Source organism: Hippopotamus amphibius, chromosome 10 (assembly GCF_030028045.1).
Source record: "Hippopotamus amphibius kiboko isolate mHipAmp2 chromosome 10, mHipAmp2.hap2, whole genome shotgun sequence".
NCBI classification, from domain to species: Eukaryota; Metazoa; Chordata; class Mammalia; order Artiodactyla; family Hippopotamidae; genus Hippopotamus; species Hippopotamus amphibius.
Window position 1 is genome coordinate 83177141 of NC_080195.1, and position 17733 is coordinate 83194873.

At 37.7% G+C, this 17733-nt stretch overlaps 1 protein-coding gene across 1 annotated transcript in view; it reads left to right on the forward strand.

Moving 5' to 3' along the window:
- Positions 1–3652: 3652 nt before the first annotated feature.
- The window catches only part of GBE1 (1,4-alpha-glucan branching enzyme 1), a 266610-nt gene continuing 252529 nt past the window's right edge, over positions 3653–17733 (forward strand). The window contains exon 1 of the mRNA XM_057696322.1: positions 3653–3915. Within this exon, the coding sequence (XP_057552305.1) occupies positions 3764–3915 (152 nt within the window). The 5' untranslated portion in view covers positions 3653–3763. The remainder of the gene's footprint in view (positions 3916–17733) is intronic.

The following is a 17733-nucleotide window of genomic DNA, read 5'->3' on the forward strand; positions in this document are numbered from 1 at the left end:
GAAGTGTTGGTGGGCACACTCCTAAGGATTCATAGCTTGAGGAGGGAGAGGCACCTTTGTGCAAAGGAAATGGTTCTCCTCAGGGCAAATGCCTTCATTTGCCCTCTTGGTTGGGCATACCTGATACAGTGAATGGCCTATAAAACTGTGATTGCCTTGCATGAGTAAGGGTTTTTGTTCCTACAGTTATGGTTTGTGTGTGTGTGTGTGTGTGGTTTTTTTGTTTGTTTTGGCATTCCCCAGCAGCAGTCTGGATGTAGGAATGGGGAAGATAAATTCATTGATTCTAGGTTGAGGTTTTGCCATGTAAGTATGGTAAAATCGATCACAAGGGGACAAGATAGCAACACTGGCAAGTTTCATGGGTAGTGGGATCTATGATGGATAGCAAAGGAAGACACGGCAGACATAATTACCCATCCCTCTTTTTCCATGTGATTTGAGTCACCATTTTATCCAGATTGGGCAGCCATGCAATACGGGAAGGTGGACCCAATTCAAGCAGTGAATCACAACTAATTTAAACCAATCATGGTAGTCATATTCCTCTATGTCAGTGATCTAGGGTTGGGTACATAGCCTAGCTCTAGCCAAAGAGATATAAAGTTTTCCCTTAGGCAAAGATGCACAATACAAACATTTTTTTCTTTCCTTTAGATGTGGCCTTATGATGAAGTGCTGCTTAGAGCTGTGGCAGCCATTTAATAACCATGAGGGGACAAGATTGAGCTCAAAGCCTACATAATGAGGAAATGAAAGAACTAAGGAACCTGGGTCGTTGATGACATTATTAAAGACAAAAGGGTTATTATCACTTTTTTCTTTCTGAAATTTCTTTGTCTTCTCAGAAGCTACATTTTCCTTTATCACCTCTGCTGGTCTTTAAAGTTACTTATTTTCTTTTTTTCTTTTTTCTTTTTTAATTTATTGGCTGCGTGTGGGCTTTCTCTAGTTGCAGAGACCATCTTTAGTTGCAGAGAGCAGGGGATACTCTTCATTGCAGTGCACAGGCTTCTTATTGCAGTGGCTTCACTTATTGTGGAGCCCATGCTTCAGTAGTCGCAGTGCCTGGGCTCAACAGCTGCGGCTCGCAGGCTCTAAAGCACAGGCTCAGTGGTTGTGGAGCACAGGCTTAGCTGTTCCTCAGCATGTGGGATCTTCTCAGACCAGGTATCAAACCCGTGTCCCCTGCATTGGCAGGCGGACTCTTAACCACTGTGCCACCAGGGAAGCCCTAAAGTTACTTATTTTCTATTTCTCTCTCTAGAGACTGCTCACAGATCTCTGGTTTTCTTTTTTTTTTTTTTTTTTCCTCCTAGTAATTTTCAACAGGTGAGATATGTTAGTTTTAGAGTATATTTCATATTATTTATACTTTAAAAATTCTTTTTTGGTATTTTAAAAACAGCTTTACTGAGCTATAATCCACATACCATGTACCTACTTAAAGTTTTGAGTCTAGCCACAGAGCTGTGCAACCATGACCACAATCAATTCTAGAAAGTTTTCATCACCCCTAAAAGAAACTCTCTACCCATTAGCAGTCACTCTCCATTTCCTTCAGCCCTGTGAAAGCAATACTCTGCTTTCTGTCTCTACAGATTTACCTATTTTGTTTGCTTTATGACAACTGGGACTTGCATTGTTCCCAGTACCTAGGCAACTGGCTGGCACATGGAATTTCAATAAATACTTGTTCAGTAGTGAAGAAGACAGAATAGGTCCCTGATCTTTTGGAGTTTACATTCTAAAGGGGGAGATCAATAAATAAAAGAGAAAAATTCTGTTAACTGTTTCATAGGAGAGAAGATATTGAGATATATAGACAGTGGAATCAGAGGCTTCTCAGAGATGAGTTGATATTTATGGTGAGACCTTAATGAATGCTGGGAAGGAAACAGCTATGGGAAGTAAACTCCCAACAGAGAGAAGGGCAAGTAAAGTCTAAGAGGCTACCAGGTGCTCAGTGAGTTTCAGGAAACTCAGCGTGACTACAGAATAGTAAAGCCAGAGAATAGTGGTGGAAAGATAGTCAGGGACCAGATTATGGTAGCCTTGTTAGGGAAGAGTAAGGGCTTTATATTTCACTTCTAGTGAACTAAGTTAACTAACCATGTCATTTAGGTTGTATGATTTATTCCTTACACAGAGCCTTACTATTCAAACTACGCTTCCAACCTGCAAAGGCAGCATCACCTCTGAGCTTGTTACAGAATCTGAGGTACCACCTAGAACTTAAAGAGTCCGTACTTTTAACAAGATCCCTAGGTGATTCAAATGCACATTAAAGCTTGAGAAACACTAAGGAATGGATTGGAGGTGAGAAAGAGAAAACGGAAACCCTTAGATATGTTAGTCCAAATGACAGAGGAAGGCTGTGACATACATAAGAGTGATAGCAGAAAGGAAGAGAAGACTGACTTGGGGGTATGTCTTGGAGTCTCCTAGTTTAGAATGCTTATCCAGCTAAACAGATTTCAATAGGCAGGTAGCAACATGAACCTGGATTTCTGAGAAGTTTAGGATTGGAGATACAGGTCTGTGGGTCTATTGGGTACACTCCTGAGTTTCAAGCGCTATTTTATAATTTAGAAATGTTTGCATGTTGTCATCTTTATGGGAAATAAGATATGCCTTTCTGAAGGTTTTCCAAGTCCTCCAATCTTTGACTTTGAGGCTCTCTGTTACTAGACATCTTTCATCAAGTCCTTATAAAACCCTTCACAAAAAATGTTTTAAAGATTTTAAAATTCAAGGTCCATGGCTGAGCAACAGGTCCTTCTCCATAGCCCCTTGGATTCTGCACATCTCAAACTTAACGGGGACAGATATTCTCCAAGCCTCTCCAGTTTCTAGGTACAAAGTAGCTTGGAAACTCCTGGGTTGGTGCGTCCAATTGTCTCGGTGCACAATTCTGTATTCTTAAAAAAGTTTCTCTGAGCTAGAAACCAGTCAGTTAATGCGGAATGAAAGAACAGAAGCAAGTTCCAGGTGGGGGAGACTACCTAGCGTCCCCAGTTCTTAAGTTAAGATGAAGAGATTTCCTGACTAATTACTTTGCTAGTAAGTGGCACAGTTGAATTCTAATTTAATGCTCTTCCCTGTACCGTTTGCCTCATTAAGAAGAGTTTAATCGTTGAAAAGTTTGTTTACAGCAATTACCTAAAAAGGCAAAAGGGCCTTTTTCTTTCTCTCTTTTTTTTTTTTTTTTTGTATGGGGAATGGTAAAAGTCCTTTTCATAATTTCCATTCTCAGTCGTTGATAACCCAGAGAATAATACCAGAACACCAGAGTACACCTGGGACAATTCCAGGATTCTCTCAGAACTTAGAGAAGAAAAGTCTCTTTCAAGAAAACCACATATCCGTTTGAAGGGTATGCTGCCAGTGAGCGCTGTTTAAAGAAAGAAAAGCCGAGGGAGGGAAAGGGGGAGTTTGCTCCGGAGACAAGAGTAGGTCTGAGCAAGAGAGGTCACGGATGAGCTAGGTCGGCTCGGGGCCGCCTCCAGGGTGGCCTCGGCTCGAGGGGAAAGGCTCTGAGGGAGGAAAGGCCAGGGGCCTCGGCGCCTCCTCCCCGCCGCGGGGGGGGAGAAGGGGGACGGGCGGCCAGCTATAAAGGGCCCCGGGCCTCCGCGGCTCGCCTCAGCTCGCCTGGGCGTCCTCCGACTCCGCCCTCGCCGCCGTCCTCCCGGCTAGAGCTCCCGCTCCTGCTCAGGCTCCACTCGACCCTCTCGGGCCTCGGCTACTCGGGCTGCGGCGGAAAATGGCGGCTCCGGAGGCTCCAGCGGGTCCCCCGGCTCGGGCCGAATGCTCTGAGGAGGCGCTGGCCGCTGCCCTAGCGGACGTGCCCGAACTAGCCCGACTTCTAGAGATGGACCCGTACCTGAAGCCCTTCGCTCCGGACTTCCAGCGCAGGTATCACCCCTCACTTGGGGCTCTCCTCCCCCCATCCCCCGCTCCGCTCAGAACCCAGCAGCCCGCCTTCCAGGCGCGGGCTCGCGGCTCGGGCCGCCCCTTGGCTCTCGGACGTGCGAGCCCCGCCCTTCGCCGGCTCCTCCCGCCGCCGGCCCCGCCCCCCAACTTGAGAGCAAGGGCGAAGGGGAGTCTGGTGGTTGGGTTCCGTGGCTTCCGGAGTTGTGGGTTTGACAACTCCTGCTGCGGGGTTAGACGCAGAAGCGCTGAATAAACTTGGCTCATTCCTCTCCTTTCCCTTTGAGTCGGCGATTTTGCGCTATTGGGTGTGTGCTTTGGCTGCCAGCCCATATTTCCTCAGGTGCTGATGCGGGGTGAGGCAGCTGCGCTGCAGGTCTTCTGACCGTTTCATGGGCCAGAATCGCACTTTTAAAACTTTCTCGTTTATGTAATAGCAAATATTGTGATTTTATATCCAATAGGATTCTTTCAGGCAGCTTTTCTTTCCTTGTTAATATCTCCCCTCTTAGAGATGATTAAGCGTATCTTGACTCCTTTTTTTTCTTTTTTTTTACCCCCTTGGGCCATCATTGCGGAGTACTAACCCGTGTTTGTCATTGTCATCTTGAAGATGGAGGAAGGCAAGGAAAGCCAAACTTCTAGAGGCCAGTTTACTTTTAGCTTGTCTCCTCTCATGCTGAAGTTGCTAGGATAATAATTCTAGTAGTCAGCTCAACTTAAAAGGCATAATTTTTAAGACTAAAAGAGTTGTTATACTAGTATAGTAGTTATATTTGTGAGATAAGCACATTGAGATTTAATGGTTTCTGCCCATTTAGCAGAGCCACTTGAAAACTACCATGGCAACAGAATATACCTAGTCACATTTTCAAGTAATAGAAAACTTCTAGTAGTTACTGGCAAGAAGCAGCATTGGGGGTAATGAAACACGATTGATTTGGAGTTTGGAAAAAAAAGCCTTAGGCTCATGACCTGGCATTGTCACTTATTAACTGTACTCAGTTCAGCCAGTGTTTATTAAGGGTCCCTTAGGAGCAAAAAGTAAGGGACACGAAGTTGAATACAACACTTCATTCCAGAACTTGTATATCCTAATGCATGAGCCCTCCTCAAAGGAGTCACCTTGAGCTGTTGCTCAATCAGTTGTTGGGCCTTTATATAAGCCATTTGGGGAGCAGCCTTGTGAAATTGGCTTCAGTATTTACAATATGTATAGTGTATAATCTTCATTGTTCAGGACTGGATTTGATTTAGAAATAGTCAAAAAATTTTAGAGCAAAAGATGGTGGTCAGACTTTTTTGATATACTTATTAATGATGACACTAATTGGATGCTTTGTAAAATGACACGTAAGACTTTTCTAGAAGAAGAGCTGTGGAAATGTTTTGTCTACATTTCCCCTCCTCTCTGTTTTAAAAAAAAAGGACCACAAATAGACAAACATCCCTCCTTAAGTGTTTCTTTCACATAATTCACTTCAAGTCCTTTGGGACTGAAGCAGTTTTGATCCTCTTTCATGGTTTATTAGAACTAATGAGAGGGACAAAGGCCAGAATAAAGAGGTGGGGGCAGCCCAGTGTTCTTGATGAAAAGGCTGGTCCAGTGGGTCCTTGTGCCTCACTCTGACCTGTATTCTACTTTTGGTCTTGATTCTTAGTAACTGCCATTTTCCAGCACACATGTTCCATTTAGGCATATCAAATAGTAACTTGGCATTTGGCAGCAGTAGCTTTTACTGTTAGCATCTGAAGAACAAAAGAATTTCTCCTTCATAAATATGGTCCTCATTACTCTTTCTGTTTTCTTTCATTTCTAATAACCCACTTAGGCAGTGTGTCTGGCCTAATACAAATATACAACCAATCATAGATAGGTGCAAATTTTCTTCCCTAAGGAGAAGAGGTCTTATTGATTACCTCCTAAGGTAGGGTTTTCCTCTTGGCTTTCCTGCTTTTTTTCACCTGTTATTTGTGCTACAATTAGTTGCTGTATTGTAATTCCAATATTGTAGTGTTTTAAGACAACATTATTTGTCTCCACGTTACATGCTAGCGTGAGTCAGGCTCTTCTCATGGCAGTCATTCAAGGATCTAGGCTGGTGAAGCCTTCGTTTTGAAACATGTTTCTACAGTGTCAGTGGCAAGGAACAGAGAACATGTTGAACTATGCATTGTCTCTTACAGCTTTTGCCTGGCAATCAGCCACTTCTGCTGATACATATATTGGCCAGTGTAAGTCAAATGTGACTTATCAACCATGTGGGAGGAACAGAAAACTGACATTTGTGAACAGCAGGATGAAAAACACAGTTGTAACACTTGTCTATACCCTCTGTTTAAAGTTTATATGGTAACTTTTAGATATCTTACAGCATTTAATTTAATCCTTGTAACAAAACCACAAGGTAGGAAGGGTGGGTGTTTTAGTTTTTCCTGCTTTACAGATGAAGAACCTGAGATTTGGTCAAGTGATGAGTTGTTCACGTGGCTTGCTGCAGCTGGGATTAATCTTTCTTTACTAAAACTGTTTCAACAAGTCCACAAAAAATAACTTCTTGGTAGTTTAGCGAATACCTCTTTTTCTTTATCTCTAGCATTGGACATTTTGGACTGCTTATTAGATTCTTGAAGCCATGATACTGTAGCTCTTGTTTTTCTTCTATTATCTCTGGTGGTTTCTCCTCAGCCTCTTTTGGATCATTAGTATAAGAGATTCTCAGGTTCTTCCCTAGGTTCCTTTATGAATTTGTATTTTATATACATACTTTCCATAGGCATTTTCATCCATGCCATGAATTCCATCTATGTACAGAGGCTGCCCACATCTTTCTTCACCCTAAATCTCCCCTGGTCTCAGTCTCCTGGTCTTATTTGTAAATGTTTGCATTTTGATGTACTGTAAATATAAAACTCAATGTGTGTAAAACTGAATTTAGGATTTTTCATCCCAGGCTTGATTGTCCTTTTATACCTTATCTCGGTGTGTGGTATCCTCATCTACCATCTACTCAAGCCTAAAACTTAAAGACTTATCCTTAATTACTCCTTTCCCCTTCTTCTTTTTATCTCCAAGTCTAGTCGATTGTAGCTCCTAACTGCTTTTCAAGTATGTGCCACACTGTATTCCTGCTGCTATCCTCCTACTCAAACCTTCTTCCCATCTCTTGCCTACTACCTTGAAAACCTGCATTGTGAGTGTGATCATCCACTGTAACGTAGTTGTCCTTCTGCTCTTTTGTATTCCCACTAGATTATTTGCGCCTATGGGTGGGCACATTGTCTATATTGTTTGCTCACTTATGTTTTCAGTCTGTAAAACTGTACCTGGCCGATAGGAAACAATATAGTCTTTGAATGAACATGTGACTGAATGACTGTCTCTGACTGTTTTTCTCTTTTCTACACCAGTAAGTCTCAGGTCAGCTCACCTCAAGCTAAAAACGTTAGGAATGCTAGGATGGATGGACAGAGAAGAAGCAGTAGGTAGTTACCAGGAGTTATGTGTGGCAATCTGGGGTAGCAGAATGTATGTTCAAGTAAAAAGCTAAAAAAAACCAGAGAAAATAAAAAAAAATTGTTATTAATTAGATATTTCCATACTCCACAGAGACCAAGGGTTTAATCACTGAAGGAATATTGAGTTTGAAGAGAGCCTTAGGTCAAATTGCATGCTCAAGAATAGGAAAAGAGGTTTTTGTGAGCCCAAGTGTGTTAAGTATCACAATTACAGTGAACATCTCTATTTTGTTAGAAATGAAAATAGCTTTTACACTGGTATCTAATCAGAATTAGGATGTTGTTTAGATTTCGTGTAATAGCAACCACACTAAAAATTGATTCTTACGGTGCAGAAATTTTATATTGTAGCTGAATGGTACACTTTTTCTCTCAGTGCCTGGCCAAGTTGTAGGCTCTGAAGAAAGTCAGATGTTAATGATTCTAGAAGGCAAAGAAGAATCCAAAAATTACAAATTGTACCTGGCCTGCTCTTCTGTAGAAGCAGTAGGTTGCTTTGCCCTTTGCAGCTGAGATCTGTACTAACTCCAGAGTCACTCCTGAATTCTTTACAGTGATGGACAAGAGGCTCTGACCTCATTTTCAGAGTGCCTTAAAAGGACTCCATGGAGCATTTGGTTTAGTTTAGGCTCTGACGCCTGCTTCACCATCTCCTGAGAAATGACTCTGTGGTAACTTCTTAGAGGATTCAGTTCAGCTCTCACCAGGCTGGCCCTAGTCAGTCAGTGAGATGATAACACAGACCATGTGAAATGTGCTGTCGTTTTAGATTGATAAGCATATCATGCTACTGCTAATTAAAAGCATGTATTAAACTTCAATTTTACATTTATAGATATTAAAGGAAAACATGAGAGGATTTTCAGTGAAGAGAATTGCTGCTATCAGCTACATTTCATTCTAAAGTAACTTTACTGTTTTATTGAAGAGTAGATTTTCTTCTTGTAGTGATGTCTGCTCCTCAGTAGATGCTCACTGCTATTTAGAATCCAGTTTTCTTTTTGTTTGTGTGTAAGACCCAAGAACAGCCCTATTCTGTTTTGTGTTTAAGGTAACAGGAATCCAGTATATCAACAGAAGGCAAAATTCCACATTAAACATATGTTGTTATACAATCCACATTCTTTAGTTTATTATACAATTGACATTAAGTTATGGTGACTAACCTGATTGATTTTTTTTTTAATTTTTTATTTTTTTGGGGGGGTACACCAGGTTCAATCATATGTTTTTATACACATATCCCCATCCTGATTGATTTTTAATGTTTCTTTTTTTTAAATTTTGTGCAATAACTGAGATTCTAAATTTAGTTTCTTCACATGTGAAATGGAAAAAAAAATAAACATACAGCTGAGTGTCCATGTTGCAAAGTACAAGAGCAAGATGAAGCTTGAAGTTTAGCTGTCATAAATGCTAAAAGAGCTTTGAATTCAAGAGCAAATTAGTCAAACTCTGTGAACCTCAGTTTCTTCCTTGGAAAAATATGGATTGGATGCACCTCATAGGGCGTCTTGAGGACAAGGAATATGTAAAGATATAGCTTCTTTAATCCTGTATACTGAAATCAACCATCAGATAAATAACGTTACCAGAAATTCCCCACAGCTCTTCATGTCGCTGTTTAACAGCATCTTTAAGGGGTTCCTTCTCTTTCCTAGTGGTGCAGTTGTGTGAATGAGGTGAGGAGGTGGTAATTTTAATCATAATCTAATGGAGAAAGAAAAAAATATATTTAAATTTCGATCTTTAATTTGGAGAGGAAATGGTAAGGCAATTGCCAATTTACTACAAACTGAAGGCAAGATGAGTTCTGGGATGTAATGAGCTCAAAGCTCCCTTTGTTGAGAGAGGTAAATGTTAGCCTTCAGAAACCCCCAAATCACTCTTCTCTTGATCCTCCTTTTCTGTCTTTTCTCTTCTTTCATCTGACTGCTAAGTGTTCATATTCTTGGGCATCAAACAGCTCCAGGGATTTTCTTCCCCCTGAACTCTGGATGCTTGGAGGAATGGTCATAGGGAGTTTACTAATAGCAGGAATGACTTTGAAAATAAGAAGAAAAAATACATAATAGCAGCTTAAAAGTTTGCAAATAAAAGAATTATATAATGGAGTTTCAACACATAATCTATTAATAAGAAGAAAATTTAAATCACGTCTTGCCTTGTCTTTTTTAGCCTCTCTTTTTTTTAATTGATGATTTCAGTTATTTTGAATATGTTTGAATTTGCAACGAGATACATAAAACAAAGGAATGGAATATTCATGTGTGGTTTAGTAGATCCATTGAAGGGTAGATTAGAATTCGATAGTTTCTGGGTATATGCTCTAGGTCTGTAATCTAAAATGTGATAATCAGAAACCAAGTCTGCAAATATATTTCTTGTATAAATAACCTTGAAGTTTTCCAAATATTTAACAGTGAGAATATTTCTTTTACTAATAAAATCATGTTACTCAATATCATCAATATAATTTATTTTCATTTTCATAAATGATAAGCAGCTAGCCACAGGCTGTATTTAATTATGAATAACTGCATAATACAGCTATATTCTCTATTACTGAACACGATAAAATCAGTTATGCATTTAGGTGTATGTAACAGAAACTGAACATACCCTCAAAGAACAGAAAATCCCACAAACTGTGAGTTATGGAAATAGAGGTTTGTATTTCTCACAAAGAAAGTGAAAGTAAGTGGTTTGGGCCTTAGCACTGACTCATCATTTATCTCTCAGGTCTACTGTCCTTAGCATATGGTCTTTATTCTGATGCTTAGAAGATGGCTGGGCATATCTAGGGCCCATATCTGTCTTCCTAGGAGGAGAGTATAAGTCAACTCACTCTGTCCATTTTAGCCAAGCATGTGTTAGTTTACCTGTAAAGTCCCTCTCATTCTTTCAGTTTACAGATTATTGACCACAGCTGTCGCATGGCATGGCCATCCTTAGCTGAAAGTGAGCCTGCATAATCAAGGCTTTCAGCTGCACACGTATCTTCTGAGAAATACCTTTTTGCCTCATCTGTCACAACTTCCGTGGCTCTTTCCTTTGCTCCAATGAGGAGACAATGTCTGGCTAAAGATAAAATGTCCCAGTGAGACCATGTTGTAGTTCCTCAATATCCTATCTGTGTACAAATTGTTCTGAGCAGAATCCAGGCATTTCCACTTCTGAGAGAAGTCTGCAGCCACATGCCTCAGTATCACCAGCCTCTGGGACATGGCTTTCACTTTGCTCTACCCTATCTGTATTTTTCTGGATTCTTTTCTTGGGACAAATACAGACACTTCTGTTTGCTCTAATCCAAAATGAGCCTATCTGGTTTCTCCTCAGCCACCTGACCCAACGATTTGGGGAGCACCACTATCTTCTCTGTAATTTCATAGGTATTTTACTCTTAAAAATATGAAGATGTTTTGAGAGGAAATGAGTTATTCAGTTACTAATAATTTTTCCATGTTTTCTTGAGCTCATTCAAAAATGATCTGTTTTATTTTTAAGTTATTTGGAGAATATTTATTGTGGGGTTAGAAAGAAGAAAAGAACTAAATTAAAGCTGACAGTTAGTTAATGCTCAGTCTTTAAAACATGAATTGTCTTTTGTTACCTAACTACATACAAGTTTATGGGCTTTCACACTATACTTTTCTATTCTTTTAAAAGCTTAAGATGTGTAAGCTTTGTTCTTCGGAACATATCTGCTACAGACATATAAATATAGGATTTTGTCATCATAGGCAAGTCTAGTGTTTTGTCTTTGACAATAGACTAAAGAGCAATTTGTAGAAAAATGGGATTCCTCTTTTTCTTTTTCTCTTTGAACTGTAAAGACAGCATAATGATTCCTCTCTGATGTCTGAATAGATCGATAATGTGTGTGGGGTCATATTAGCTTTTTTTCCCTAAGAGGTTATAGGTCTGTTATTCATGGTCATTTTATACACTGTTTGGAGGTCATGAGTAACTAATGTGTGAGTTACCATTGCTTTTTCATTGTTTAGCAGTCTTTTCTCAAGAGGATTGGTTATTATTCCAAGATTCTAGAGATTCACAAACAAATTTATGTTTGTCATTTCCAAGCTTTTTTTCCCCTCCAGTTCTTTTTTTTTTTTAATTTTTGCTTATTTTTTGTTAATGCTTATTTTTTCAGCATTAACAATCTCTAGTATTTTTGTTTGCTATTTGTGCATTTTGTTTGTTGGTTTATATGTGGGAGTCTTCCATCCTCTTGACCATTTCAGTTGGCAGCGCTCTTTTGGTTGTGAATGTTGTGCTTACTGTTGATAGGAGCGTGGTGAAGTGAATGGGTCTCTTTTTACTTCACTTCCCTAAAATGCCTTTTATTGAAAACTATCTGCTATCCATGCAGTATTAGGAAACCTCTATTCACAAATACAACACATAAGCAAGAAATACAGAGAAACAAGTGTGTTATCAAAACTGAAGTTTGGTTGTGGCAAGCTTAAGGTACCTTTAGAGTTGGAGGACATTAAAAAACATAGTGAATTTAGAGAATTGCAAATTGTGTTAGACTGGATTTAAAAAAATTTTTTTGAAAAAATTATAGACCACAGGAGGTTGCAAAAAAAGTACAGAGAAGGCTCCTTTACTATTAGCTAAGCTTGCCCCAGCGGTAATATCTTGCTTAACTGTATTGCAATTTCAAAACCAGGAAATGGACATTGATACAATCTGTGGACCTCCCTGAGTTTTCAACAGTCTTTACATGCACTTCCTTGCAGTTTTATCACAAGTATATATTAATATATTAGTATTATATAATAATAATAGTAATTGCTACTACAGTGAAGGTACGGAACTGTTTCATCACCACAAAGGAACTCTTCATTCTTTTATACTTAAACTATACCCACTCCCTCCATCCCTAAACTCTGGCAGTTACTGATCTGTTTTACATCTCTGTAATTTTTCACTTTTTGAATGTTATATAAATTAAATCATAGAATATATAATCTTTGAAGATTTTTTTTTTCACTTTAGGGGTTGAATATGGCTTTGAGATCTATTCAGATCACGTATATCAATAGTTTGTTTCTTTTTGTTACTGAGTAGTATTCCATTGCATGGATATACCACAGTTTATCGATTCACCTGTTGAAGGACATCTGGATTGCTTCCAGTTTTTGGCTATTAAAAATATTACAGTAAAGCTAAGATATGTAGATTATATACGGGTGTTATTTCTTTGGGAGAAATGCCCAGGGGTCTAATTGTTGGGTCCTATGGCAAGTGTATGTTTAGCTTTGTATGAAATTGCTAGACTATTTTTCATGGTATCTGTACCATTTTGCATTCCCACCAGAAGTGTATGAGGAATCTAGCTTGTCTGCATCCTTCCCAGAATTTGGTAATACACTTTTTAAAATGTTAGTTATTGTAACAGGTGTGTAGTGATAGGCCAATGTGGTTTTAAATTGCATCTTTCTAATAGCTAATTATGTTGAAAGTCTCTTAAAGTGCTATTTGCCATCTATATATCCTCTTTGGTGAAATGTCTGTTCATATCTTTAGTCCATTTTCTAACTGGATTGATTTTTCTTTCTTTTTTTTGCTTTTGAGTTTTGAGATTTCTTTACATATTCTAGATGCAAGTCCTTTGTCAGATATTTGTTTTACAAATATTTTATCCTAGTCTATAGCTTGCCTTTTCATCATCTTAATAGGGTCTTTCAGAGAACAAAATTTTAAAATTTTGATGGTCTATTTATTGATTTTTTTGTTGTATGGATTATGCTTTTGTCATGTATAAGAGCTCTTTGTCTAGCTCTAGGATCTGAAGATTTCCTCTAATGTTTTCTCCTAAAAGTTTTATTGTTTTACATGTTACATTTAAGTCTATGATCCATTTTGAGTTAATTTTTGCTTAAGGTCTAAGTTGAAGGGATTTTTTTTAATTGTCTAAGGATATTTGGTTCATTTTTAAGATCATAAACTATGACAGACATATTGGGGAGCCATCTGACCAAAAAAAAAATATTAGCCTTTAGTCAGGTCTCATTGAAATATATGAACAATGACAGTTTTTATGTATACTACAGGTTGTTGAAAGCAGTGGAAACTAATTAACCTGTCTGTTTTCTTATTTCTAAGACCTTATTTTAACTTTTGTTTATTATAAGGTAGCCCCTCAAACTTTAGGAAGCAGGAGAAAAATAATTTGTGAAAGATATAATAATTTATTCTCAAGTAGTTACTTGAGAGTTTTCCAGTTTTTAATTTGCATATTTTTTATCGTTATAGCATTATTTTATTGATTTATATTCCAAACATACATAGATGTTAATCTATATATGAATTTCTACAGATTGAATCTGTAATTTTAATTTGACTTTCCAAAGTTTTTCTTATTTCATATCTTCTGCTTAGAACCTACTAATTTGTCACTATCATATATTCTTCAGTTCATTATCAAAAATATTGCTTTGAAAAATAATATTTTATTTATTCAATATGTCTGTTTACTTGACTTAAATGACAGGTAAATCTCCAAAAACTTTTTATGCTATGCTCTCATTTGTAGAAATGAATTTGTTAAATCTTAACAAAGGTAATGCTAATATTTCCCAAGATTAGTTGCTTTTTATCTAACTGAAAGTAGCCTTCAGTTTTATTTCAATCTTGATATTTACTTTGATATTTGTCAGGATTCATTGTGCTTTTAATAATTAGAAATCCTAGCATGTCAATTTCCAAACAGATTGGTTAGATGTTATGAGATGAAAGTTGTTAGTACATTTATTTGGCAAAATTTGGAAAATTTATGAGTAAGCTAAAAATTTACCTACTTTAAACAGAAAAAGTGGAACTTTTGACGACTTGTTCATTTTACAGTGATTACTAACTATGTTGGGTCTGAGGTGTTAAACATCCAAAAGAGACTTCTGACAACTTTATTGATAATAAATTATCATCATTGTCATCATAATAATTTTCATTACTATTTATGTAAACATCATTTTACGTGCATTGGAGCTGAGATTCTGCATTTTTAAGAAGCTCCCAGGTGATGCTGATGCTGCTGTTTCCCAAATGATATTTTTAGGAGCAAGGTATGATGTGGTCCCAACTTCAGTTCAAAACTGCGTTAGTAATGGTGAAATTAGTTTATAAGTAAATATTCTAATTTTTTGAAAATAATCCATTATATACTAGTATAGTTAACCAGATTATTTAATTTTTTAATGGTTGCAATGATTTTATAACTTATTTTAGGTAAAAGTGGCTTTATTTTAATATCAGAGTTATTTTTTTTACATCTGCACGGTGAATTTCACTGTTGCATATGGGTCTTTAGGATAAGATATAGAAGGTGATCACATAGAGAAAATTATTCTCCACACGTGTTCTTCCAGGGTATACATGGGCATCTGAGTTACAGGCTGTCAGCTTAATTTGCTATTTTACAAATCATTTTTTGACATCCTCTTCATCACAGGCATTTTTCTATGTGATAGTAGAACAAGTATCAGATAGGCTTCCTACCTGATGGGAGCTCTAATTGGGCAGATTACAAGTAAACACAGTTATAGTAGATATTTGTGCATGAAATTCATTGTAAGACAAATAAAAACATGTCCTATTCTGTTAAGGAAGGGGAGTATATAGCACAAAGGAGTTCATTTGAATTCCCTTAAATTCTTAAAATTATTTCTTTGTAAAGGGAGGACTGAATCTTGAAGAATGTGGGCAAAGTCTGTGAGACTCTTTTTTGAAAAGAGTCAAATGATATGATAGCTAAGATATTAATCTTTATTAAACTACAGTTGGCCCTCCAAATCTGCAGTTTCCACATCTGAGGATTCAACCAACTCAAAAATATTAGGGAATAAAAAATTCCAGAAAGTTCCAAAAATCAAAACTTGAACTTGCCTTACACTGGCATTTACATTGTATTTAAAACTATTTACATAACATTTATATTGTATTAAGTATTATAAGTAATCTAGAGATGATTTAAAGTATATTGGAGGATGTGTGTAGGTTAAGTGTGCAAGTACTACATTCTACGCCATTTTATATAAAGGACTTGAGCATCCACGGGTTTTGGTATCTGCAAGGGAGGTCCTGGAACAGAGCCCTCGTGGATACTGAGGGATGACTGTATAATAAGTTATAATTTGACTTCACACACTTTTATTGCTTTTAGGTGGAAGTATATTTGCAAAAATGGTTCAGTTGCACAATGTGTTTGTGTAAGAATTGCCACATTGTGTAAGAACTGAAGCCTCTAAAAATAGTTTATAAATCATATTTGATAACATATTGGTATGTTTCTTTATAACAGATAAGCCCCTGTTGGAAGAGATTGTGGACTATTTTTAGAGGCAATGAGGCAGTTTCTAAGTAAGCTAAGGACATCTATTCCTGAATGAATCAGGGGGACATTTTGATGTGTATCACTTAGTCAGGAAGGTTGCAGAAATTCACATGAACACTGAATGACTCTGCCTGACCTCACCCTAAGTGTCTCTCCTAGATCAGCACTATTCAATAGAAATGTAATATGAGCTACATATATAATTAAAAATTTTCTATTAGCCACATTAAAAAAGGTAAAAAGAAAGAGATAAAATTAATTTTTATAATATATACTATTTAACCCAATGTATTCAAAATATTACTCTTTCAGCATTTAAAAAAAATTACTGATGAGATATTTTGCATTTGTTTTTCATACTAAGTCTTTGGAATGTGATGTATTTTGCATTTACAGCACATCTCCATGAGACTAGCCATATTTCAAGTGCTCAGTAACCACATGTGGCTAGTGGCTACCATATTAGAGAGTGCAGCCTTAGATTGTATATTTCAAAGAGGAGCTTTTATGGTAAGAGGTGGTATGACTCATAAAGACACTGAAGAGGAAGATTAAGGAGGGAGAAAGGTGCAGTCAGTGCTGTGTTCATGATAACAGAAGCAAGTAGACCTGGAGAGATTATGATTTTGCTTGAGAGAGGGAGTCAGAAATTATTGACGGGTGACTTTTTTTATGCTTAAATAAAGATAAATGATGGTGTCTTAAATGTAGACGTGGAGATATGCCACATACTTAATTAACCTGGGGGTGTCTAGGTTGCCACATTTTCCCCAGATTATTTGGCATGGCTTGTCCACCTTGTCCTTTTCATTTAGGTGATTCTTATTTGTGTTATATTTTCATATGCTAAATGCATTACTTCTGTCCCATGACAAACAAACACAAAACAAAAACCTGGGTGGGAAGCAAACTGCATAACACAGGGAGATCAACTGATTGGTGATGACCTAGAGGGGTGGGATAGAGAGGGTGGGAGGGAGGCTCCAGAGGGAGGGGATATGGGATTATATGTATAAATACAGCTGATTTACTTTGTTGTAAAGTGGAAACTGGCACAACAGTGTAAAGCTATTATACTCTAACAAAGATCGAAAGAAAAAAAAAAACAAACCTAGGTCAGCCAAAGTAAATCTGGTCTTTCTTGATAACGTAACTGAGATCAGGTGGCTGCTCTATTCTCTAATAGTCCTAGACCTTTTGGGATATGCCAGCCTCACTTTGACTCAGCCCAAGTGACAGCTGTTCCTAATTTCCTTGTCCCAAGAATCCTGCTTATGTGTAGTGACTCATTATGACTTGCATTATTCCTGAGTTGGTCTCTGCTTATAAGAGAGAAGGGTTGAAAGGATTGCTCCTTGATGCTCGTCACACTGACAACAATATTGTGGGTGGGTGTGCAGTAACACATATATGTTTTGTGTTTTATGCTCTTTTCTTCTCAACTTGCTTTAATTTCCTCTCAATGATAGTTTCTTCAGCATTTATACTTTTCATTCATTTTGCATCTACTCACTTGTATCCTTAATAGTTACCCTTATAATAATAGCTAAAAACATTACTGTTTATAAAAGTATTTGCCCTCATGAGTGGTCATCAGATTCTTCCTATGAAATGCTATTTTCCTTCTTACTTCAGTCTTGTGTTTTCCACACTGTAGTTGCTCAGAACATGCTGACTCACTGAGCATCCCTGGGATGCTGGATGTGTGCTTTGAATTTGAGAAGAATATATTTAGTGAACACATTATTGTCTTTTAGTGTTTTCCATAGAGCTTGGAGTAGAGGTTTGCACTCAAGGGGTGCTTTGCAAATAGATATTGACTGGGGGTCTAGTCCAGCTTGTTCTGTAATATTAGAAATATAGAACTATTTATTACCATAGTTGTTGGAGGGTCCCTAGAAACGTTTGAAAGTAATTCTTCTATCATGTAGTGGCCTGTG